General features: G+C 31.6%; 1 protein-coding gene across 1 annotated transcript in view; it reads right to left on the bottom strand.

Annotated features, from left to right (window-relative positions):
- The window catches only part of LOC108907297 (coiled-coil domain-containing protein AGAP005037), a 104,360-nt gene that overhangs the window by 2,940 nt on the left and 74,327 nt on the right, over positions 1 to 27,093 (bottom strand). Inside the window, exons 2-4 of the mRNA XM_023454280.1 lie at positions 22,122 to 22,270; positions 6,832 to 6,885; positions 1,825 to 1,993 (exon numbers count right to left, since the gene is read on the bottom strand). Of these exons, the coding sequence (XP_023310048.1) occupies positions 1,825 to 1,993; positions 6,832 to 6,885; positions 22,122 to 22,166 (268 nt within the window). The 5' untranslated portion in view covers positions 22,167 to 22,270. The remainder of the gene's footprint in view (positions 1 to 1,824; positions 1,994 to 6,831; positions 6,886 to 22,121; positions 22,271 to 27,093) is intronic.

Raw genomic sequence — 27,093 nt, 5'->3', positions numbered from 1 at the left:
GAAATTCGGTAGCATGTACCATTTTCGAGAAAAATGAAGTTGCATAGAAGGAAATGGGGGACAATTTCAGTATCTACTGTCGTATTTCGAGTTTGCACATTTATTTAATTGTGCAGCTGTTTTGTTCTGTCTGTTTCCTAATATTTTTCTGTTCTTATCACTTTTTTTAAGCATTCATGTCCATCAACAATTCAGTCCATTCAACAATTGTTTATTTTAGTAATGGTAGTGTAGTAGTTTACAAAATCTAAAATTAGTTAATAATAGATAATTAATTACCATAATCTGTTTATTTTGTTTTACTTTTTTAAATGTTAGTTTACAACAAACTGAAACTTAAAATAAATTTTAATTTTTTTTTAGTTAATAAAATGTTTTACAATTTAACTGTTTCATGTGATAAAATTATAATCATAAATGTAAATAAATACTGTTAGTAGCTAAATGCCTTGATCAATGGGAAGATCCTCTTTCAATTTAATATATTGTTAATGTACTTGTGCCGCTTTATGTGAAGAAAAAAAATGAAACTTAATTTTTCTCGAAAATGGTACATGCTACCAAATTTCGACAAGTATAATTTTTTTGTAATATCCTTTAGAGTTTACAGAACCGTTTAGAAATGTAATAAATATTGACTTTTAACATATTTATTTATTTTCTTCGATTGTACCCCTTCAATTACCTGTATCGGCGACACTGCTTTTCAGAAAGAAACCGTTTACACATTATTCTTAACGCACAGTTGATGTTTACTCGTCTACAAATTTTGACATTTTCATCTTTAGCCTAATTAAAGATAATTAAGGAAAACCACTTAGATAGTAACAACTTCAACGCACTGTATCTCGAAAACAAGGCGTCTAAGAAAAAAAAAATTACATGAACCTACCCCTATTATTTTCCCACGAGGAACATGCACATAAGTTTTTTTGAAACATGAACGGGACATATCGTCAACATTTTTTTTAAATTTGTAGCTTTTGAAGTGGTACGAAAATTTCTTCATGCGAAACCAGAAGGATACAATATAAATATCAGATTATAACAAATAATTAATATCACGACATTGATGTCACAATCACGTGTTAAAGAATATAGCGTAATAAGTTGTAAACATTGGGATTTGAAAAAATATACTGTTTCTTCTTCAGAAAAATAAAGCTCTAGATCTAAGACTAATTCATCACAAAAACTTGTTGATTATTTTGAATTACCAACTACTTAATATCACATAATGCTGAAGATAATACACTGTAAAAAAATCGGTGTGAATGGAAGTAATAAAGGTACGGGGTAAATCCATTGAGTGAAATTATTGAGTACATTTTCACCCAATATTGGGCATTTTGATTATTTTACTCGTTTGTGATAATATTTGAACTAAAACTGAGTACTTTCACTCCAATATAGTTAAATAAATTCTGCAGATAAACTGGTATTTGATGCACTAAATCGGAATAAATATCCTCATTATTGAGTGACCCTACAGCATTCTATGGTTGTCGTGCGTTGTCTTTGTCTATTCCCATCGTCCCCATTAGGTCATATCGTGGCGTGGTGTACGGCGTGTAGTGCTGGAGAAGTGTCCGTTAATCCGGTTATTTGGTGAAAACTATGTGTAAATGCAGTGGTTTGACTACAATAATTAAAAACATTAATATATTGAGTCCCTCAGAATAGAGTCACTCACTTGGTAGCAAAAACTCGGATTTGAGTAAAATTCACTCACTATTGAGTAAAATTGAGTGAATTTGAGTGAATTTTTTTTACAGTGTATACAATAGTATTAACTAACAGTGGATTTCATAGGAATCTGCTCACCTAATGGTCGTTCTAGCGTTTTGCTGGGGGTCCGCACGACAGGAAGCGAACTACGCTGTTTGCCGCCCCTCCGGAAGCCCGTCGAGCTGGTCTCCACTTCCGACATGATGCCGGGATCGTCGTCGAAGAGCATCGCGTTCGAGGGGGGCGGATATCCTCTGGGCTGACCCTGCCGTCAAAATGAACGTTAGAAATCATCGAAAATATGGAGGAAATTCGTGAAATAAGGGCAGGGTTGGTTGGGATTGAGGGATAAGGTGACTAAACGGTGACAGAAAAACTAATATAGGTGCCTCGTGACCTTTTGTCGTGTTTAGATTTGTGGTACCGTTGTGCAGAAAAAAAAGTTTAGACCCAATATGTTTAAAAGGGCTAAAGAAAAAATAAAGTTCTCTTTTGTCTATAGATGTACAAACAAATCCTGGCTACTAACTTGGGTGGTTTTCAATATACAGGGTGATTCACAACTTATCCAAAAAAATTTGGGAATAGATGCGGCATGAGAAATGGAGTCAATATTGTAAAAAAAAAATTTGTAAAATCCTTATAGATTCTGAGAAAAAAGTTATTGAAGTTATAGCACATTAAACCACTACATAGCTGGACAACTGTAATCTCTAGCGTCATTCGCAATACGCGTGGAGAGCCATGTGACTGCTAATACTGAAATCCTTCGTTGAGGTAGTTTTTACCTGTTATCTGTGGTATTTACATCAGTTTTTTAGTAGTTAGTGTCAAAAATGGCTTGCGTGTATAGCAACTCAGAGTTGATGGATATAATGGTTTTAATTTATGGTGAAGCAAGACAATATTTGTATTATGGTGAAGTATTTGTGTTATGGTGAAGCAAGACATCTTTTGTGTTAGTTCGTAGAAAGTGAGTAAGACGGACCCGAATGTGTTTACACGTGAGTGGATAAAATTTTGAACAATTGCTGTTGCAGCATCGGGTATGTCAAATGATTTTATTATTTAAAAACACAAATTAATTTTATTAATAATTAATAAAGGCAAATGCATTTGAATTTGCCGATATAAAATAGGTGCGATAAAATTCTATTTACATATTTCTTTCATTGCGAAAGTTTTTGTCCGTTTTTATCACGCCGCCATACCGGTCGCATTGTGCGAGGTCAGGTTTTACAGTGGACCAGTTTCCAGTGCCGTGCAGAAGTGTATTTTTAAATCAATTTCGAACTGACCTTTTTGATTTTTTCTTTACAAAATTGTATTTATAAGGGTTCCCTGTACATCCAGAATTTTTTTTTTGGATAAGTTCTGAATCACCCTGTATATGCGATTTTTATATCCATCTTTATATCTTGGTTATAATAAAAATTTGCGCTGTACTACGTGAAACACTATTTTTAATATACAGTGTGTCTCAGGAAAGCTAAAACGACAAAGGAGAAAAAAGTTGGTGTTAAAAAATGGCCATTTAGGATTCAGCATTGCTTTTCTAAAATCCAGTAAGCTTTAGAAATTTAGAAAAATCTGATTTTTCTCACCAATAGAGTTATTTTTGTATGAAATATGACAAAATGCAAATATGAAAAGTTTTTCGGATTTTTCTCAAAGCAGGTATATTTCGTTCGGAAAATCTTTTTTTAATGTTTTGCTTTATCTCGTACAGAAATAGTATATTATTCAACGAGCGTATAATGATGGGTATTATTCACGAGGTGAAGTTTACGGCCACGAGCAGCAGGCGAGTGGCCTAAATCACCGAGTGGATAATAGCCATTATACAGGAGTAGAATACTATACTTTATCCACGACTACTAAATATTTTTGTTGAAGTTTTTTTTGTTTTTAGTTCGTTTTTTAACACAATTTAACACAAAATATCAAAACACTGAGAAATCTATGCACACAAACAATAATGTTGACAGGTTTGAGTCAAATTTGTTTTGTTTTAAAAGCCACTTAGATTTATGAAATGTTTCGAAAAACATGGTATGTTAAGCAACAGATATACGACACGCACAAACGAAGTCGCTGATGGCTAAGTGTAGATGCTCCTTCCCTTCCAACCGCTGGTCCCGGGTTCGAATCTGGTCTAGGAAAATTCACTTTTTTAATTTTTTTTTTATATGTACAGCACTGAATTGAAAATATTTAGTGGTTTACACGATAAAATTTAAAAAACCGACTGTTTGTAGCAGAACAATATAATATTATAGCTAAATCAAGGAAGCATCTGACAGTAGTGATTAATGACTCATTAATCACTGCCGTGATTAATGGGTATTAATAAGGTCGAGCAAACAGACGTATAATGGGTACATTATACAATAGTCGTGAATAAAGGTATATTATTGGAGAAAAATCGGAAATCCATAAAAGAAAATCAAGGTATAAAATAAATAAATATTTTAATTTGAGAAACTTTGTTAACATTTTGTGTATATAGTACAGAAATAGTACTTTACTGGTGAATTAAATTCGATTGTTTTTAATTTCCAACGCTACGGATTTTTAATTACGTCGCATTTTATTTCACAAACAACCAGAGCTAAATTCCATTATTCAACATCATTTTTTGTGTTTTGTAAGAGTTGATTCGTCTATTCGGGCACACCCTGTATCACGGACTTCTAGTAAAGTTCATTATGCCCAATGAACTACTTCATAAATGTTTACAGCATTGATTTTTTGTTTTTTCGCATACAACAGAAAGCTCGCAAATTTTTAAATTTTACTCTCATTTCATTCATTCATTCATTCATTCATTCATTCTATAAAAATTTTGTTAAAATTGAATGCTTTTATGAATACCCTTAAATGTACTGAAACATTTAAATGTTGTGTCACACATTTTTTAATTTGACATTATTATCACCTACAGTAAGGTTAATATACAGGGTGGTTCTTAAATATGTTTCGACATTAAATAGACTGATTATGTGTCATTTTAAGGAAAATAGTTTCAGCACAATTTTCTATAAAATTATTTGAATATATTCGTAGATCGTCGAGTGGTGACTACACTAAATAAAGGTATAAGTTTACTAAATTTGTATACAACGATATTTGATGGCAGAGATACTACGAAAGAGAAGAAGAACCTTAAAATTTTTATGCCAACAAGTTCTTTGCAAATTTAATCAGTTCATTTGATTCATAACTGTATTTTTCAGAGAAAGAAGTTTTTTTAGCATAAAAATAAATTTGATATACTTACAGTTGAATAAATAGAAGATTATAATTCTGATAGTTTTTTCAAAATTCAGAAAATTCAGTCAAATTACAAAAAATGTATCGAAATTTTTACGTCAATGATTTTTTTGGATTCTTAATGGCTGTATTGTATTTAAAATTATATTATATTTACAAAAAAAATCCTTTAACTATTTTTTATTGTGAAATTAACAATTTTAGAGTTATTTTAGATTTCTGTGTAGTAAGACAATTTTAGAATCATAGAATTTCCAAAATACCCAGTGACTTCAAAAGTCGGAGGTATTTAGATAGAGAAAGTTCATTAATTTACATCAAATATCTTCAGGGATATATGCGTGAGGTGTGATTTATCAAAAACTTTAACACTATGTGTTTTAAAAACTATTTCGTTTAAAACATAAGTCCATAGGATGGTCTTTTGTTCTAAAATATTCTAAAGAATTACCATCTTTGTTATCAAAACATACAAGAATGACTCTACACAAAAAAAATATTTTCCCGATAATTGTCGACTCATATCACAAAATGTGAACAAATTCTTTATTTAATGGTATCTTTTTTTTTGAAGAAACACCATTGAAATTATTATAATGAAACGCTGTATATTTTTACGATTTTTTTTCCACTTTTTTACCTTTCCAGCAATATTCATTTAATTTTTCCCGTAATTTGTTGCCATTTACAATTTTATTTGGAAGACATCTCGCGAAATATTAACAATTTTATTTGGAAACTATGATATTTAGTTTGTATGTAGCATAAATTTTTCACATGAATTATTCCGTCATACTCAACACTAAGGAATGTGTTTGAACAACCAACAATATTATGAACACTTTCAGTAAACATGCATATCTCCAAACGACATGGTAAATTAAATAATCGAGTCAATTAAAACATCCACTGCAACAATTTTAAATGGTCATTGAAGCACATAAATTAATTTATTAGTTCTCAACGAAACGAACACAATACAATTAACTTAACTTTTTGAATATACCCGAGAAAATCGATGCGATGTTTTAACGACAATCGTTTGTTTTATTTAATTTTCAGCTGGTACAAAGAGAAGGGAACTACTATTTACAAAGTTTACGTACGTAAAAATGATGTCAAGGACAAAATGATGGAATGCGCATGCGCAGTGGTTTTTTATACACGTTTTTAACAGTCATTTTAATGAGGTCTATGAACATATTTATGGAAATATTTAAAACGTTTGTATCTGTAATCTGGAGTTTTAAAATAGAAAAGAACTAACGTGTAGGATTGTTTTAATTTCGCGAAAGAAAAATATTATAAACAAATAAATACCTCGCCCACATGATTTAAAATAGAAGAAGTTACATATGTTTTCAGTTTATATTAAAAAAGAAATGTAAATATATAAGTAAGCTCTAATAAGTTAGTAGTTAGGTCACAGAAAGAAAATATGTTAAATTATTTTGTTTACACTAAGATTAATTTATTAATCTGTTACAGAGTTATATTAAAAATAACATTTATGGAGAATAATAAATCTATAATACACCAAATCTACAGTAAACTTCAAATCTACATGAGACTGACATGAGTGATGATCCTGTATTATTTGCTAAGAAAGGAAAAATCAAAACAAGGCAAATCCAGAACCACAAAACACTTTGATAATTTCACAGCAGCAAAATTATCCAAGAATTCGTCGTTCTAGACTCAATATTGGCTTTGAATGCCTGCAAGCTACTGTATAAGGTGAATGATACGTAATTATAAAAGTCATCCAAAATATTACACTTAACACAAAATAAGACATGCAGGACATGTACAGGGTAAACGAAAACTCACTAAGTACTGTTGAAAAAAGTCCCTTAGGTCTTTAGAACAATCGAAACCATGTAGCTATAAAAGAAAAAGTCATATCAGTTCATTTACAGACCCACAAAGTTCCTAAATTTGCTGCACACGCTTGCTAAAAGATCGTTATTCAAAATCCACAAAAAGTTCATCGCGGACTTCTTATAAATTCAAGAAGTGTGGAGAAATAATCATTTATTTGTTTGAGACCTAAATACTAACTTACAGTTATTTAATATCTTTTTAGAGATAAGGTTATTCATAAACATTGGTAAGTCGAACTTTGAAAAAAATTGTATAGGATACAATGCGTTCTAATAAAATCTTGTCGCTGTAACTTTATACGGAGTGAATTGTTAAAAAATTGACCCAACAAGTCATTTTTTATTTTAAAATAAAAGTTGAGTTAATTTTAGAACCTCCACAAGAATTGATCTCGTTATCAGAGGCTGTATATAAAAGTGTTTTTGAGAATTTATTTAATTTCAGGTGCTTCTTATAAAAGTATCTACAAGTGTATAAAAACGCGCACGCGCTTTATCTCTACCAACAGGTGATGTGGAAATGAGTAGAAAATACAATTTTTCCGGTAGAAAATTTTTAAATTGTTGCTATATCCACTGACATTATAATTGTTTCACTTTTTTAATACAAGCTATAACTAATAATAAAAAAATTGTGAAACTGGTATATCTGAGTTTAATTTGTCCGGAATACAGGGTAATTCAATGACAATGCTATTAATTTTAACCACGTATTAGGAAGGTAGGTCAAGATTCACTCTCCAGAAACCTTTGTAGATCAGCGGTCAGCAGCGGTCCGAAAAGGAGTTTATAAAATGATTAGGAAATATATTTTTTTAAGTGTAAATATGTGAAAATTTTTTAATAGCGTATTCATATTCTACACATTTTTCCCCATTTTCCCTTAAAATTTATTATTTCTGAATCACCCTGCACATTATAAAATTACCTAAGTTAAAAGTATTATAACCATTGAAGAATAATTAAAAATAATAATAACAATAAGAAACATACTGATAACCTGCATCATTGCCAAAAAATTAGAAAAAAAAACATAAATAGTAATAAATTAATAGATCATACTGCTGACCTGTATATGAAAATAACAAATCATATTCTTGATCTGCACCATTGTTAATTAATTACAATATAAACATAATAATAAAATTAAATAATACATCTCATACTGTTGATCTACATGAAATAATAGTCATCAGTCAGTCAGTAAAATAAGGATGATAATCATACAGTAAAATAATCTGTCCCATCGAAAAGTGATTAAAAATAATAAAAGAATAGGTCATACTGCTAATCTAAATACCAAAGCAAAAATGAATAACAAAGCATACATTATAAGAATATATCATACTGTTTATCTGTGATGAAAATAATTATTATAAACAAGACAGAGGAACAGATTATACCGTTGATCTGCACAATTAATAAATAATAATAGAACAGTTATAAATAATAAATAAATATAAATATAATATAGATCATGCTGCTGATCTACACTGTCTAAGAATAAATACTAAAATAACAGATCATTCTGTTGATCTATGTAAAAATAAATAGACAGTAAAACAGGAGATAACACTGTTGATCTATACCTTCGAAAAATGGTTACTAAAAGAACATATTCTGTTGATCTGCATAATTGAAAATGGTTATTAAAACATCATCACATACCGTTGATTTGCACAGTTGATAAGTAGTAATATTTTAGATATAAATACTTAATAAACATACATACTTAATAAAGGGGAACAGATCATACTGCTGATCTACATCTCGACAGAATGTTACTGAAATAACAGATCATACTGTTGAATTAACCGTAAATTAGTATCAAAAATACGAGTATTAAAAGAATAGATCTATTCTTAGTATCTAGTATCTAAACTGTTGTTCTACCAACTCGCTATGCGTGATTAGAAGTTTACAAAATAATTATAAATAGAAGAATACCGCCGGGTGGTGTGGAAATGAGTACAAAATAATATTTTATAGGGTCAAGGACTTACTAGTTTTCCAAAAGAAAGTTAGTAAGGTCCGCTGCTGCTGATTTATGATTTAGAGCGCTTAGTGTGTATAGTCTCTCCGATCTCAATTGAAGACCAAAGAGCCAGGCAGTATGTACCAGGCTCGATCGCTATGCAGAAACTCGGTAGTGAAATATTTGAAAAACTTGTTCCCATATTTATCTAGCCATACCCATATACAGATCTGGTCGCCCAGTTGAAGAAAGCGCGGGCAAACGCCGCACACACACAGTCGCACTGAGCGACTGGCCATAAATTTCAGTTGTCGACAAATTACCTAGCAGTGCAGTGCAGCAATGCGGAATTTGGTGCGATTCAGATAATTTTAATTTATTATAGGCATCTTCTATTCATCATTCATATTACAATTGCGAATAAGAGCTTTTGTGAGTATTTTGTTTATTAATATTATTACAACATGGCATTTTGGAGACATTTTGAAACAGAACAAAACGAAATACCGCCAGACAATATTGAATTAGAAGAACCGGTTGTTGATGAAACAGATTTAGAATTTAAAAATAAAGATTTACATGCTCAATGTTTACGATTGCTTAAAAAACGAAGAAAATGAAAAATCAGATAATGAAATTATAAATAGAATTCACATATTAACTAAAGTTTCAGTTTATTAAACAAGATGTTATAGATCATTGCGTAGAGGAAGCGAAAACAAAAATTTTAAAATATCGATGACATGACGAGAGACATAATTCGGCGGACAATTTGTAAATTTATATAAAGAAAATTGAGGACATAAATAAATTAAAATATGTTGTTGGCCAAATGAACATATAGGTAACAAAAATTTTCTGCACATTATATACAAATTATGTTTATTTTTTACCTTTAGCAGAAAACTTTTTTAGGGACGCCTATGAAACTCATTAAATTTTATTGCTAGGAGTTTTTATATATCTTCAACTAATTTCGGAAAACCGGAATTTACACCCGGAGCCTTCATAATATCCAGTGCAACGTTTCGTTCAATATTTGCCATATAAAAGTACAAGGCCCGCGTAAATATTTACAACTCACGTGATCGCTGTGCTTAGGCAACCAACATTGCAGGCCTGGCTCTGTTAAGAAAAACCCCCTAAATCTTGGCATCACCAATATTAATGATTCGTTTACAATGAACAATGGCAAACCGTTACGGCTACGCTCGAGATAACGCGATCGCTGATTGGTTGAATAGAATCTCGTGAAAATTACACCAATCACAGCCGGTGAAACAAAATGTTGTGTTTTAATGTAATCTTGATTTTATCGTTTTTTTTTAATTATTAGGTACCGAAATTTAATTGCCCACACGAAGGAAATAAAATTAATGTTCCAAACAAAATTACCGATCACATGGTTTGTAATCATGTGTGAATACAGAGCAAAAATGGGCAATGAACATGCATAGAAGAGTAGAGTACATGGGTAAAGTAAAAATTTACCTGCTTTTTGGGTTTAGAAGAAACTGATTTATTGGGGGAGCGCAGCAAAATTCTTAAATTAAGGGGCTGCTCCTCCCTCAGCAAAAACGACGTTTCGGACAACTTTAATAAAGTCCTAGCTTGGCTGCCAAGCTTTACACTGGAGGCACTCAGATTCGCATTAACCGATTCGCTGCTATCTTCGCGGATGGCCCCGTCGCTAGTTTTCGAGCGAGTTCCGGTGTTTTGCGTGCCGTTGGGCTTTTTTGAGAGTAGCGGTAGCGAACGGGGTGTCATTTCCAGTTGAGGCGGAAGCGATATCAGACTGTGTGAGGACATCTTACAACAATTATATTTAGATATGCCTATTTCGGTTTGCGTAGCTGTTAAATTGTAGAAAATGTATTGGGTGTCCAAATAAGAATGGATATGTCAAGAATAGTTTATCGCTGAGCGTTGAGAAAAACAAATAGTAATAACGGCCAATAGAAGTCTCTGGAAATTAATTTAGAGTTTCTCAGTTCGCCACAAGTGTGATAGGGTGGGTCAAAATATTTTCATTGTAATTTTAAGTATGTTTTACTTCACTTCATTTAACATTTTAAATGTAACTCGTCAGATAAGGATTGGAGGAGAGGAGGAACGTTGATAACAATGCTTGTGACTTTGGTTTTCCGAAAGTAATTGATATCTTCTTAAATCTTAATTATATTATGCAGGAGATCATTTATTGAGTATGAAAGTAGAATATACATAGAATATGTCAATTCTGGGATACCACAAGGCTCAAACTTGAGCCCATTTCCGTTTCTTATATTTATAAATGATCTTGCAACAATATGTCTTGATGATCTCACATAGTAACACAGTTTCAAGAGAGGATTGCCTATCTCTACAGTATGTCATAGATCGAAACCAAAGATTTTGAATGCATTTCATATTTTATCCTAAACATACAGTGTCGACGACATGTAAGCAANTTCAAGAGAGGATTGCCTATCTCTACAGTATGTCATAGATCGAAACAAAAGATTTTGAATGCATTTCATATTTTATCCTAAACATACAGTGTCGACGACATGTAAGCAACTATTATATGTATACAACTGCAAAAATTTTTAAAATTTGGAAACTTATTATGAACTTGTTGGAAATAAACTTTTAATTTTGATTTTATTATATAAAACCTTGTTCCGAAAAAGTAGTTTTTGGAAAACTTACGAATTTTCCGCATTATCTTGAAAAATATTAATTAGAGTGATCTGTTTCGCTGATTAGGTAAAAAGGTGATAAAAGCAAAATTGTTAAACATACAGCGTGTCTAAAAGAATTAAATACCCACAAATATACAGGAGATTAGTAAATTAAACATTAATTGTGGTTTGTTTAATAAACATACGCTGCCGTAGTTTTTGTAACTGACCATGCTTACAGCGTTATCTTGTGATTAACTGAGGAACTCAAAAATAATTCACTTGGCCAATTTTACCAACAACTTTTTTCTCAGCGTTCTGGGACCTATGGGAACTATTCTTGAAACATGGGCGATGTCTTTTTTATTTCAACACACGGTATAACCTATTTTAAAATTTCTTTGGAAATGGAATGATTTCCCCCTGTGGAGATAAAATAATGAAGGAAAAACCAAAAACATATTTTTAATATTAAAAATTGATTATTTCAGTATTAAACTGTCTTCAAAATTAGGTACAAGTCAAACGCTAAGAACGTTTATATTTTTTAAGAGCTGTTCCTGTATAGTACTTTTAAATTCCAATTAAAAATTTGCCGGTAAAGTAAGAACAGGGTCTAACATTTTTTTAAATGGCATTTTCAAAAAGTTTTCCTAAAACTGCTACCACGTATTTCGCCATATTTTAATTTTCGATTTTCGCGCACAAGCATTCAATCGATCTTCTGATTCCGATAGACGTTCAATTCAAGCTTATGATTTATCAGTGAGAACCTTGCATTGGTGGTTTATTGTGACTAAAATCAATGCATCATTCACATCACAGTTCACTGTTGGCATTGCCAACTTAGCAACTTAACAATACATAACAGTATTGTTAATATAAAAATAGTGAAATTTCCTGATGGTGAATATTTCAGTGTCCCTTATTCAGTTTTTCTTTCTTAGAAACCATTTGTTAAAAGTTACAGAAACGGCACCATTTAAAGAAAACGTCGTGTAAAATTTAGAATTGATTTTCTTTTATAAAATATAAAAAGTACGCGCCTAAAGTATGGAATAAATTCAGTAAAAGCGAAACAAATTTTTTTTTGGGAAAAATCCTCGAACAGGTCGATTTTTAATTTTAAAAATACATATTTTAGCATAAAAGGCGATTTTCAACCGTCATTTGTTTTCAAGTAATGACGTCATCGGCATTTTTTTTAAATAGCAACCCTCTATTTTTTTTTTCTTGATTCTGAAAGATTCATTATCGATCCGACAGTATTAAAATGTTGCCATCTTACATAGGAAAGTTTTCGAGTAAATGACGATTGAATGTTAGAAAACCCAAATCAATTAAAATAAAGCAAAAACGTCTTTACAAAGTGTCACTGTCATACCAACTTTCTAAGTATTGTAAGCGATATAAAAATTATTGTTGAATTTAAAGTATTATGGCACATTTAACTGTCACACAAAGAATTGAAATTTTGATTCTTATCGGATGCGGGGATAAGACTAGAAAGCAGCAGAAAGTTTGCGATTTATATAATGAAAAACATCCAGATCGCCGTATCAGCCAATCAATAGTCAGTAAGAATATAAATTAGAGAAATTGGCAATGTTGTAGATATTCCAAAACCTGGACGTCCAAGCGTTAGTAAAGATCACAAACAGAACATTTTGATAAGTATGGTAGATAATCCTCATAATACTTCACGATTGGTTGCATTAAACAATGAAATTAGTCAGACCACAGTGCTACGTATCGTGAGGCAGGAAAAACATCATCCCTACAAAATTCAACTTGTGCAGGAACTCAATGAAAACGATCCCGACCGCCGCTTACACTTTTGTGAATGATGGATTTATGTCAAGTAAATAGAGATTTACACCGGCAAATACTTTTTTCAGACGAGGCCACGTTTTGTCTCAATGGATGGCAGAGACACATACCCAACACCCACAGAAATTAAATGTGTGGGCTGGAATAGTTGGCAACAGAATAGTAGGGCCTTTCTTCTTTGAAGGAACCCTTATAGGAGAAAGATATTTAGAGTTTTTACAAAATGACCATGTTCCAGCGCTTGCAGTAATTTTTCCTAACGATAATGACACTGATATTCCTGATGACACCATATGGTTCCAGTAAGACGGTGCACCTCCGCACTATGCGCTCCCTGTTGGAGATTTTCTGGACAATTGTTTTCCTAGGAGGTGGATCGGCAGACGAGGACCGATAGAATGGCCCGCGAGATCCCTAAATCTTACACCCCTGGACTATTTCTTATAGGGCACTTAAAGTTCAAAGTGTACGTTAATAGTTCACATAATTTAGAAGAACTCCAAAATTGTATTATAGATGAAATACACAGAATTAACCCAGAAATAATTCATAACGTGCAAGAAGAATTTCTACACAGACTTGCGTATTGTCAAGAAGTCGGTGGGTGGCAATTCGAACACTTAATTTAGGTAGAAAACTTTATGAATTGTATTTGCTTGACATAGGAATTATTATTTTTTTAATGAATAAAATTTACGTTTTCTCACATTCAATCGTCATTTACTCGAAAAATTTCCTATGTAAGATGGCAACATTTTAATACTGTGGATCGACAATGAAACGATCTTTCAGAATCAATAAAAAAAATAGGGGGTTGCTATTTAAAATAATGTCGATGACGTCATTACTCGAAAACAAATGACGGTTGAAAACCGCCTTTTATGCTAAAATATGTATTTTTTTAAATTAAAAAATCGACCTGTTCGAGGATTTTTCTCAAAAAAAGTTGTTTCGTTTTTATTAAATTTATTCCAAACTTTAGGCGCGTACTGTATTGTTTCCTGCTGAAAGATCATTCCATTTCCAAACCACTTGATAAAGGAAGCAGAAATATATCTTATTCCTCATCTAGAGCAGACGGCTGTATTTTTTACAATTCAATTCGACGTAGATCACTGCAGTAATCCCAGATTTCCAGCACTATCACTGGCAGCAGTGCAGATTTACTGCGACGTTTTAATTGACTTAGCCCGGCAAGTGATTCGAAATCGCACTGTATTCGTTCGGAAAGTTTAATTATACGGCAAAGTCGCGAAAGACACGAGACCGCAACGAAATCGTTCTGATATATCAGTCAATGAGTCGGATGGAGACTAAATTAATTAAAACATGTCGGGAACTAGTGGCTGGCCGACAGTAATAAACCCTTAATTGATGAGGTCACGTAATTTGTTTGTGTGGTAGAACATACACAATTATACAGTGGTTTGTGTCTATATAGGTTTTTAAATGCTGGGTTCTGAGTAGATTCCAAATGTCACGCACCTAGTCCATTTGCGATAATTTGCAATGACGTTACAGTGCGAAAAGGTACAGTGTTGCCAGGTTGTTATTTTTTCAGGATATTTTAGAAAATTAATTTTTGATATTGAATCCAGCTTATTAGTCCAGGCGGTACTTGTTTCAGGTTGGGTAAAACGCATATGATCGGAGATTTTTGCTTTAACGGCTTCTAAATAACATCAGAAATGATAATATATCTATGCAAATAAAAAAAAAATGTGGGCTTAATTGTTATTGCAAAAAAGTATAAAAAATAGCAAAAATATTCATTTTTTTCATGGAATTCTCGTCGACAACTTAGCAACTATTCGTTTTAGACAAAAATGAAAGAGGAAACAAAGTTTTGTTGTATGTTATGTCAAAAGTTCTGTGCGATTAACTTTTCCTCGTCTTCCTTTCCTTTTATTCCTCCATAGCCCATTTAACTCCGAACACCGAAAAAAACTCTCAAAGCTAAAAACTACTGTATAGTTTACTTGTAAAAACTTAGGAATTTTTTAATTCGGAACATCAACTAGTTGGTAAGTACAAAAATAAATTATGTTGCAGCCTATTATAAAGTACCTTGGTAAGTTATTTAAAATTTAACTAAAGGCAAAAGCAGATACAATAACATCATATAAACTTTTTATTTTGGAGCCAAGAGAATATTACGATAGGTCTAAATTGTTTATATATTCACTTCCCCTCTTCATTTTATTAGAGTTTATGGATATTAATTGATATCTGTAATAAAATTAACACAAATTTTAGGTTAATTATGTAACCAAACGTCAAAAATGGTGACCGAACTTGATGTGTATTCAAGACAATTTCACATTTCATCCTTTTATTTCCAAATTTCAATGTAAAGGTTCAGTTTGTATATAAAGGTAACATTTTAGACTCAAAATACCTGTTAATTAACCATAATCATAACTGATTAAATTTATTATTTTATGTTAAAAGGAGCGTGGTACAAGTAAAGTGACAATTTTAAATTTGCCTCTTATTTTCTTATGGGAAATGCAATGGGTTAGAAAGAGATGACGGTTGAACGAAGATAAACTGAGGTATTTCGTGACGTATTTGTTTTTTATTGGCTGATTGATTTATGCGGCTACCGTCTCTTTACGGACCGTGCAAGAAGTAGCCCTCTATTTTCACGTTCCTTTTCAAAATAGTCTATTACGAACTCCACCATTTCTTGAGTACGCTCAATAAAGGTTTCGGTATGTTAATACTTTACATTGCATACCCGTAATATATCCCGTTTTTGTCAAGGTAGATATTACTATTAAAGATTCATGGAAATTTTATTAAAAATTGGCTTAATCAAAAATTAGCTTATTCATTCTACTACGTCAATAGGATAGGTTAACATCTAAAAATTTGATATCATCAGACAACTCTACCACTACGTGGTTAGTACTTGCAAATTTTTATTCTCTTCAGATACATGCAAGACGTTTGTAACGAATAAAATTAAAAATCCACATTCCTAATGTTAATTGAAGTAAAACTATATAATTATTATGGCGCAATTATGACATTAGGATGCTGTGATATTTTAAAAGGCACTAAAAAATATATGGCGACCAAGTGTCAATTCATAGCGTACATAAATTTAGAGATAATCCACACACATAATTAAAGAGCATCGGCTTCTTGCACCTGCGAGCAGTAGTATTGTTCTTATTGGTTTATGGTTATTTTATTAAGGCGTTGTGTGATTGTTAACATCGATGTTTACAGATTAAGAGGATTTTAAATTTTGTTGGTATGTTTTTATCTCTCTCATTTGGTATCTTTATTTTTATTGTTTTATGTATTTTATATTAAAAAAAACATGCAATTTTGAAATAGTAAAAATAAAATCCTTATTGTTTTTCGCTTGAAGGATCTTCTATCAACATTTACCTGTGTAGAAGATAATATACAGGGTGATTCACAAACGGTGACCGAAATTGAAACATCGTATTCTTTGCTGAATTTTAAGGGGATTCTTTCGTATAAAGTTTTTATCTAGGACGCTTCGTTAAAAAGATACAGGGTGTTAAACTTAAAGAAATGTTTATAATTTTTTTAAATATTTAAAAAATTAGTAAATGAAATAATTTGAAATTGGGCACATGTATATGTAAACATTGTCAAAAATCTGAGGCCTTTTCCTAAAATTTAGGTGCTCCAGTGGCGGAGATACAGGGCATCGGTGGCATATTTTTCTATATAAAATAGTACGCCACTGCTTTACGGTAACAATCATGATATTTTTGTATTCGTCTCTCAATTTTCTACAAATTACTATTCTCTTATATTTTTCGAACAAAAGCCTGATTTTAAACTTAAAAAACGAACTGAAAACACATTTACTTAAATTACATGACAAATACTAATCATTCGGTTATTTATTAGAATAAAGAAATTAATAACATTAGTCATTAGTCACATTTTATACCTCCATTTTCACGAACACAGGCGCGACATCTTTTTAGTAACAAAAACGTAATTTGTTCAAAATTTACTGTTGCTGAATCTGATGAAAAGCATTATTTATTCTTTCTTCTAACTGCTCAGAATGTCAAAGTTACTGTCGCAGCCTAAGTGTGTTTTCAGTTCGTTTTACTCGAAAATTAGGCTTTTTTTGAAAAACGTAAGAGAATAGTAATTTGTAGAAAAATGAAAGACGAATCTAAAAATATGATTGTTACCGTAAAGCAGTGGCGTACTATTTAATTTAGAAAAATATGCCAACGATACCCTGCATCTCCGCCAATGGAGCATCTAAATTTTAGGAAAAGGCCTCAGATTTTGACAATGTTTACATAAATACAAATTATTCCACTTACTAGTTTTTAAATTATTTAACAAAATTAAAAATCTTTTTTGAAGTTTAACACCCTGTATCTTTTTAACGAAGCATCCTAGATAAAAACTTTGTATGAAAGACCCCTTAATTCATCAAAGAATAAGAGGTTTCATTTTTGGTCACCGTTTGTGAATCACCCTGTACAATACCAAGTACTATGCAGGCAATAATAACGTATGTCTAATCTTTTGGTTCAAGACTACATTCTCTTTGCTTAATTACGTTTAATTTTACTATTTTTGTCAATATTTTCCATATCTATGATCGCTCATCTATAATCCAATAATTGAACAGAAAAATTCAGTAAAATTTTATAATTTTCTCGAAGTTTCGAGCTGAATTCAACGGATTTTTTTATTAATTATAAGAATTATACGTAGGTCGAAATTATTGAAGTGATATGAAATAAGGTAACTTTTTTTTGTAAAAGAATTGAAACCACACATTAAAACCTTCTTGAAAGAACTAAAAATATTTCTTTGGCACTTTTCAATATTTAAAAAAAGTGGCACGAACAAGCAGGAATTTTTATAAAAGCAGGAATTTTTATAAAGAATTACGTTGTCTCATAAGTTTTCAAATAAAAAAGTTTTTCTCTCTTCAGAACACAATCGTAGGTCACCCTGTAGGTATTCTTGGAGAACTGTATTTTATTATGTTCAAGTATATGGTTAGTATAATGCACATTTCCTTATCATGCAATAGAACCAGTCGAATTTACTCGCACCAACTGCTTCACGGTTAATTTTAGAAAATTTTCTTAACGTTGATTAAAGGAAAGGGAAGTACTTATTACGTTTTTTCAATATAGTCTTACTTTTCCTGTATCTACGAGTCACTTCAAAGGCCTTTCATACTAATTAATTAGATTTTTCAACAATTAGCATCCGCTTTGTCAGACTAAATTGTTTCAAATGTACTGTAATAAGAAACTTTAATAGGAGGAGTGCTTTCCGATAATTAAATGATACGTTTTATGAAAATATTTTTAACTGTTTAATGGTTTATTAAATATTCAATGACTTAAATTTTTCATTTTATAATAGTTGACTATCCTGAGATGTCCTGAGTAAGTTTTATTGATCTGTTCTTCTTTGACTACATAAACAAAAGTTGTAGTAATAAACGAATGACTTACAAATAACAATGAACAAGATTAACTCAAGGATTAGAATAAAACTCGATTAGTAATAATTGTTTTTCGGCTTATCAAATAAATTTCGAATTTCGAATTATATATAGTAATCCGATTTGTTAAAGACGCAGGCGCAGTGCTGTTCGGCGAGATCAATAAAAAACGTTGAGAATGTTGGAAATATAACTTGAATTAAACTGGGGATAACATAATTTTATCATAGCATAAAAGTTCTGACAGTAAAAATGTAAAACTAGGGACCACTGATGATTATTATAGAGTTATTATCAATACTTGCGAATAATGAATATTTACCTGTCACAATTTATTTGTGTCATATTGTGAACATTTATTTTCCTTTATTTATATATTTTTTATATAAAATTGCGGGCATATCCACTAAAAATTATTAACATTTTATTGTTATTGTTGTTTATGTTACCCAACCCTAAACTGTACATTACTCATCGTAGTGAAATTAACAAATCTAGTAAAAACATATACCAATCTAATGTTGTGAAAAAAACTATATTTATTAAATCTGGTATAAATACATTCACTGTTTTATGTCTTGGCCATTTTTTATAACAATAATCCAATTTTAAAACTTGATTAAATTTAATCTGCTTTCGTTAAAATTAACAATTAATTCAAAATTGACAACCAGGCTGTATCCGTATATACATGATGTTAGTCGTAACACATATCTAGTTATGTGTACGTGATTTCATAACAAATACTAAAAATACTTGGACGTGAAAATGAAGAATGCACTCTCCATCCATTTCGCGACATTCCAGTGCCTGTAACGCATTTATTTTGGTCGTACAAATTGAGTTGCATATTTGTGAGGGATGGTATGTGTCAATTCAGGGAAAAGTTATCACATTACACAAAGTGCTAAGGTTGTAGAAATGCACATCAGATGTAATTTGCTTGTCTAGATCTATTACGACGTTGTCAGCTGTCTACTCCCATTCAACAACTATTTCAGACGGTATGCAAGCATCTCTCTCTGCGTCGCACGCGAGGCAGACGCCAACGCCGGCATATTTTCGAAATAATTTTGTTTGTTGCACCATTATTGCAAGCAAAAATGATAAAAAAAGTTGGGTGTTAATAGTTATTTACGTACCAAGGACGTTGTAGGAATTATATTGTCTTGGGGTCTACGTTAATTTAGTCTAAGGGTGAAAGCCTACAATTCTTTTTTCATGACTAGATTAAAAAGGTTTCCCGAGACTTTGATAGCTTAATATAAAACATAAAATGGAAGGAAATCATATTCTAATTTTGCTAGCTTTTAAAATTATCTGTTAAGCTAAAGTAAAGAAACTAAATGTAATTTTTGCCCGAAAAATCTGCTTTATATATTTGTGGACTTATATTCCACTAAGTTCCACACTAATAGTTAACGAAAATAATGACATTGCCTGTTTCACTCGCATTTCGATATTTTCCAAAATAAAATCTAAAAAATATGTCCCGAACAAATCCAAAGAATTAGTGGAAGATTAATCTTTTATTAATAAAGCTCCAGATGGGATTACCTCTTACATAAAGCAGTTTTGCTGATGGGTGTTTTTGGAGAATTAAGAAGGGACTAGCTTATAAAAATTACTGAGGACGATATAGAAGACAAAGGTACTAGTCAAAATACCAATAACTATAATTCGTGCTTCAAAAAGATTCACTATTGCGAAGAAAGATAAAACAAACAGATGCTTTTGAACTGACAGGAAAATATATTTCATTGAGACCAAAAGGAATAAAAGTTTGTTGGTAAAAATACAATAAAAAGTGTGTTTTCAATAATTGCAAAATACTAGAAATTCGAAAATAGACTTAATACAGAATGACTGAAGAACTTTATCAATCCTTTCGGTTGAAGTCGGTGCGTAGTTTGAAACTTGTGTCATCTCTTCTAAGAACACGGTATCCACTATGATTTTAGATTCAGTTATGGCATCAGGAGAATCCGTATTGGGTTATCAAAGCAGGAGCATCAAGATTTCTCTACAAGAGTTTTAAGAAATTTCGGAAATTTCAGATCATATAATTTTTCACGAAAATTGTATTATTAATTTTATTAAAAAGGTGTTAAAAATATTTGTATGTTTTTTTATAAATTAATATATCACTCAGAATTATTTAGAATTTCATATTACAAGATAGTCAATCTTAGCATACACTCATACAGGAGAGTAGGAAAATTTCCAATTTTTTTTAGTGAAATTTTGACAGGTTATAATTTCCTGAATAATAGTCTTATGGAGAAAAAAATAAAGTATCTTGAAGCTTGAAGATTCTAGTTTTGAAATATTGAGATGAACAATTCACTCTCGGCTCAACCAAAAGAAATAGGCAAGGCAAAAATTTAGAATCAAACTTCAATTTGGTGAAGTGAAAAGTCACCTTTTCCTTTTGGTCATTGATATCTTATGATCTAATGATCGTACAGCGAACGGAAGGAGGGTTATAGAAACCTGAAGCAATTTTTTTCAAGGGCCTTTTGGTATGTTTGATAATTTTTTTTTATACTCAGTATTAATTTGAAAAAGTGCAAAAATTACTATTTCTGCTGTTTTGGAAAATCAACAACTACTTTGCAAATATTACGAAAAGTACCAATGTTTGTAGGGTTTTTTAGCTCAATACAGGCCCATGAGGATTTTGAAATCGATCGGTGGAATCGTTTTCCTTTCCTGAATCCTCGGTATTATAAAAAATTAAAGGAGCGGGTTTATTGCTCTTTAAACATCAATTAATGATTAAGATGAAACAATTTTTTTTGCGTTATTTTCCCATAATTTCGCGTTTCATTTCATCAAATATCGAAAAGAAATCAAAATTTTTGAAATTTCAAAAAAACTTTTTTTTCTCGACATTTGAAATATTCATGTAAAACTGTAAAAAGAAAACACAAAAATTTTTTTTTTGGAAAATTTGATTTTTTTTCAAAATTGAATTTTTGAACTAGAATCTTCATGTTTCAAAACGCTTTTTTTTCTCGATAAGATCATTATTCGCGAAGTTACAGCCTCTCAAAAATCACTAAAGAAATTTGGAAATTTTTCTGCTCCTATAATTTTTTTTGCTGACTTTAGTTACTGAAATTACTAAATTAAGTTAACAACAATGCGCGTCGACTTGTCATTTTACGTGATAACGCGTCAATATTTGCGGGAATTTATGGAAATGACTGTCTCAGTCTACATGAGCTACACCGCATAAAGGTACTCAAAAGAAATAGTCTTTTAATTCCCCAAAACATGATCATTACCTCTAGATCCATAGTCCTAGACAGTGGACCTCCCTGACCAGCCATCGCCAAGTACTGTTGTTCGCCACCCAGAGTGTGTCTTCTAGGATCGTCTCTTCTTGTATTGCGACTGCGACCCCTTACCTCTCCACCTTCATTATCGCTTCGGCCTGCAACAAAAACAATTGAATCAGCAAGGAAGAAAGAAACATTAACTATATTTTGGAACTAACACATTGATGCGAGATAGATTTATATTTTCTTATTCATCTAATATTAGAATTTTCTAAATAGTTCTAAAGATATTCAAGCGCGAAAGATAGATGATAGACGATGATCCAGAAATAAAATTAGAGTCCATTGCAATGTTTTCATAGAGTTCTCAGAGCTTTGAAGCTCTTGGTCACCGGGTTTTGGAACCAAGCAATTTTTATCTTATTGATTAAAACGTTCCTTGTTTGCATTAAAAAGATATATCCCTTCTTCACAACAAAGCAGCCAGTGTCTAACACATTTTCCACGTCTGAAGTTTCCTGAACTGTACACCTGCTATATAGTCTGGCTTTGTTCCGCCAGACTTTTGTACTCGGAAATTAGAAAAGCTGCTTCAGTGGACGTCAATTTGCAGATTATAACCAATTAAAAGAGTGTTGATTATTTCATCGTGACGGAATAAATTGTTACAAAGCAGAAGGCGCGAGTGAAGTTTGGGGAGACTATGATGAAAACTGAAATGACCAAAAACCCTTTTGCTTCAGAAAACTTTCAGTCAGTGTCAATGTCAGTGTTACCCGTCACCGAAGCCAAAACCAAAATGGGGCCGGCTAGCGGTCAAAATTTTACGTGAGCATTTCGGACATGAATTTAAAACAATTTATGGTGCAAAACCAATCCGGTAGTTTCGACAATTATTTAGTATTTGTAGTAAATAAACTGAACAGTGACGATGTAGGTCCAGAATATGATCCTGAAAAATCAATAGCTGTCACCTCGAGAGACAGCGAGGAGAAACCATTTCTCTCTCGTTTAGTGGCTCTGAAATCCAATTTAAGAAGAATAGATGAAGATACTGACAAATTAATTTTGAGGAGGACGAAAGAAACTTATAAATTTCCCACAAAAATTAAAAATGATGATGCAATAGAAGAAGAAGAACAAATAGTTCAACCAAATACCTCGGAATATAACGAACCTGTCACGGACGATGTACACCCACTACTATCTTGGATTTCCTCAAAAGAAATTGGAAAATTTGTTGGTGTCGAAGAAGAAGAACCTGAAGATGAAGTGGAACAAGTCATTGTCAAAAAATCGAAACGAATGTCCATAATCGATAGTAGTTTTCCAGTAAGGAAAACACCTGCAAAAGAAGATCTCGAAATACTTCGAAAGTATGAAGGTATTCAATTCATTTTGGACGAAGATTTTAAACTTTTTACAGAGGATGACAATCTAGATGTGAAAGATAAAAAATTGGATATAAAAGATACAAAAATCAGTATTGAAGACAAAATAACAAATGATGACAAAGACTTAGATATAGATGCATCCGAAAAAAGTGTTAAAATAGAGGAAATCAGCATTAACGAAGAAACAACAGAAAAGCATGATAAAGAGGAAGAAAATGTTGCTGTAAAATATGATGTGAAAGAAGAGGTAGTAAGTGTTGATGAAAGAATAAGCATACAAAAAGAAAGTACTGTAAAACCAGATATACAAGAAAAATCAATAAGAAGCACTGAAGAATTTAAAAAGAAAGAAATAGTACAAGACAATGAGGCAAAAAGCATGGAGGAGATAAAGGAAATAATCAAGAAAGATGATACCAAAATAACTGATATGATAAAAAGCGATGATGAAGTAAAACTCATACAAAAAGAAATAACTAAGAGGGATGATAAAATGGTAGATGATGTAGGAAAAACTACTATAAAATATGCTGAAAAAAAGATAAAAATAGCAAGGGATGCTGAAGGAATAAGCAGTGAGAAAGAAATAATGTCAACGGATTACAAAACAATAAATGTTGAAGACATTCAGAAAGATGTAATAGAAGGGCACGATATAACGCTAATGTCAGTAAAAGGCATTGAAGAAAAGGAACAAATTCCAAAAGACCCGGACGCCGAAGTAATAAGTTTGTGCAAAGAAACAACAAAAGACGATGATAAAAAATTAGATGTCGATGTGGCAGTAAAGTCCATAAAAAGTGTTGAAGGAAAGAAATATATTTCAAAGGATAATGAAGCAATAAATATTGAAAAGAAAATAATTAAGGAGGATGATAAAATATTAGATGCTGGCGTTGCAGAAATGACAATAAAAAGTGTTGTAGATTCTAAAATAGAGAAAAAGTCAAAGGATGATGAGAAGTTAAATATAGAAGAATTCGAAAATGGCAGTGAGGAAGAATTAAAGCTGCATCAGATGGAAGAAATAGACAATAAGAAAGAAGTACGAACACAAGAACAAACTGAAAGAAAAGTTGAAAACAGTAAAAAAGAAGCACGAACACAAGAACCAACTGAAAGAAAAGTTGGAGACAGTAAAAAAGAAGCAACAACACAAGAACAAACTGAAAGAAAAGTAGAAGACAGTAAAAATGAAGCAGGAACACAAGAACAAACTGAAAGAAAAGTTGAAGACAGTATAAAAGAAGTACGAACACAGGAACAAACTGAAAGAAAAGTTGAGGACAGTAAAAAGGCAAAGGAAATTGTGCAGAGGGATGAGAAATTAGCCGTACCAGGAAGAATTGTAAAAGACGATAAATTAAAGGAACAATTAGGGGTTACGGATGATGAAAAATTAAACGCAATAAAAGAGATAGTAGCACCGGTACTGAGCTCGTTACTGATAGACGTATTTGAATGTGTCGTGGAAGAACAAATTTATTCAATTTACAAGGAATACAGTGAAGTGAAAGATATGGTGGTGGACGTTATGAATTCTATGTTAAACGGGTTGATTCAAGACGTCACATTAAAAAATATGAAACGCGAGTGCATATGTAGAAAAATGAGAGAATTACGTAGAACTCAAAAGGTAAGGAGAGTTTGTAAGTGCAAAAAGGGGATTGTAGCTACACAAACCTTTGTTTCCAGATTTAATACTGTAGACAAAGCAATACCGAACGTCGTGTATGAGATTTACAATAGAATTCCGGACAAAAACTACCTGGAACTGCAAGAAATACATCTAGACAGTAGTTTAGTGACTGCCCAATCACTGAAGATGAGAGATTTGATCAATTTGGATATAGAAATGAGCGGACGTAGAAAAATTACAATTCCGTCCGATTTCTATCAACTGAGTAAAAATTCAATAAAAATCAAAAGTACGGACATGGCGCGGTCGTTGAGTCTCTTAAAAAACATGCTGCAAAGACCTTTACCAGCTATTTCAAACGTACAGGAAACAAACGAGGACGAACAAATGGAATCGATCACAGAAATTATTAGTTCCAAAATGAACGCACCAACAATTTTCATAACGGAAACAGAGAAGACGCAAAAAAATTACCATATGTTGAATATACCGTCTAACTCACGCGACTTAAATATCGTCATAAATACAAGAGGAATTGATATCAAGATCCAGCCCACTTCGAGGAGGATTTTTTTGATCCACGGAAAACTCAAGCGCAGATTAACGTGACAAATTTAGTTTATAAAAGATTTTAAGTATAAAAATGTCAGCAATGATTTTTGTGGTGAATACTGCGGTTAATAAAATGTATGTTCAATACCGATACACTTTATTTTTTGATAATTTTTTTGACAAAACCACAATAGCCCATTAATTCAAGGTACTCACCAGATTTTTATCTTTAAATTCCCTGACTTTTTCAAAAAATCTAGATGGCACTTTGGTTTTAATTATATTTTATCGATATGTAAAAAAGTATAAAAATAAAATCAAAGGCATTGGTATATTGCTAATAAAAATAAACATAAAGTATATAAACAATATAATAAAATACACAACTTACAGTAGGTATAGTAATGGCACATATTAAATTCCAATTTGTATATAAACTTTAACTAATATTGCACTCATATTAATTTTTTGAAAAATTTATTACGAATGCTTTCTTAAATCATTCATTTCATAGTTCAGGAAATATAGAGTTGGACGCGACTTTTTGTTTCGGCAAGCTGAATTTATCACTATAGATGCTAAATATTATGTACAATAATATATTAATTTCCACAGTCATAAAAATGGGGGGAAGATTGGTTACAGGGTAGTTAATTGTATAATTTTTATGTAAATTCACGTTTTTCGCTTATAACTTTTTTCCGTTCATTTTCACGAGAAAACAGTAAAGTACTTTTTTTTCCTCTTCAAAAGACCTACAAAACTAACCCTAGAGCGTCAAAAAATATTGATTAGATCAAAAGTTATAAACAGAGGAAGTTTATTTATAAACTGCGTTATTATTACCAGAACGTTTTAGCATCGCATCCTCTCATTCTTTATCACTGTCTAATAACTCACACGAAATCTGGAATCGGTAAGTTGAATAGTTTACAAGTTATGGCCTATAAACAAATTAACTAATTATTAGCCTGGACGATCCCGAGGATCTTCCACAATCGCACTGATTTTTTTCAAGGTAGTGTTCATAATAATACATTGAAATCTATCATTTTTTTTTTAATTTCAAATTTGCAACCTGAAAATTTCTTTTATTTTTTGATTTTTTAGCCTTAGTTGCAAAAGGAAATATACGACGCACGAGCGTGATATAGTTATATATTATTACATATTCGGAAAGCTTATGAAAAGAGCTTGAAGTTAAAATAAATCGTCAAGATTCGTTGAGAAACAACAGAGTTACACACTGTCAAAGTTGACGGCCGATTGTTAAACAAATTAGGTTGGTAGCGGCAAAAAGAAATTAGAATAGAACACAAATGGTGCCGATTTAGCCAAACTTAATCGAAAAATATCCCAAAAAATACAGTTTCTTTTTTTATTTCTTGTTTTC

This window comes from Anoplophora glabripennis, unplaced genomic scaffold (genome assembly GCF_000390285.2).
Source record: "Anoplophora glabripennis isolate ALB-LARVAE unplaced genomic scaffold, Agla_2.0 scaffold222, whole genome shotgun sequence".
Classification (NCBI taxonomy): domain Eukaryota; kingdom Metazoa; phylum Arthropoda; class Insecta; order Coleoptera; family Cerambycidae; genus Anoplophora; species Anoplophora glabripennis.
Note: the sequence above shows the minus strand (reverse complement) of the source record. Positions and strands in the feature narration are given on the sequence as shown.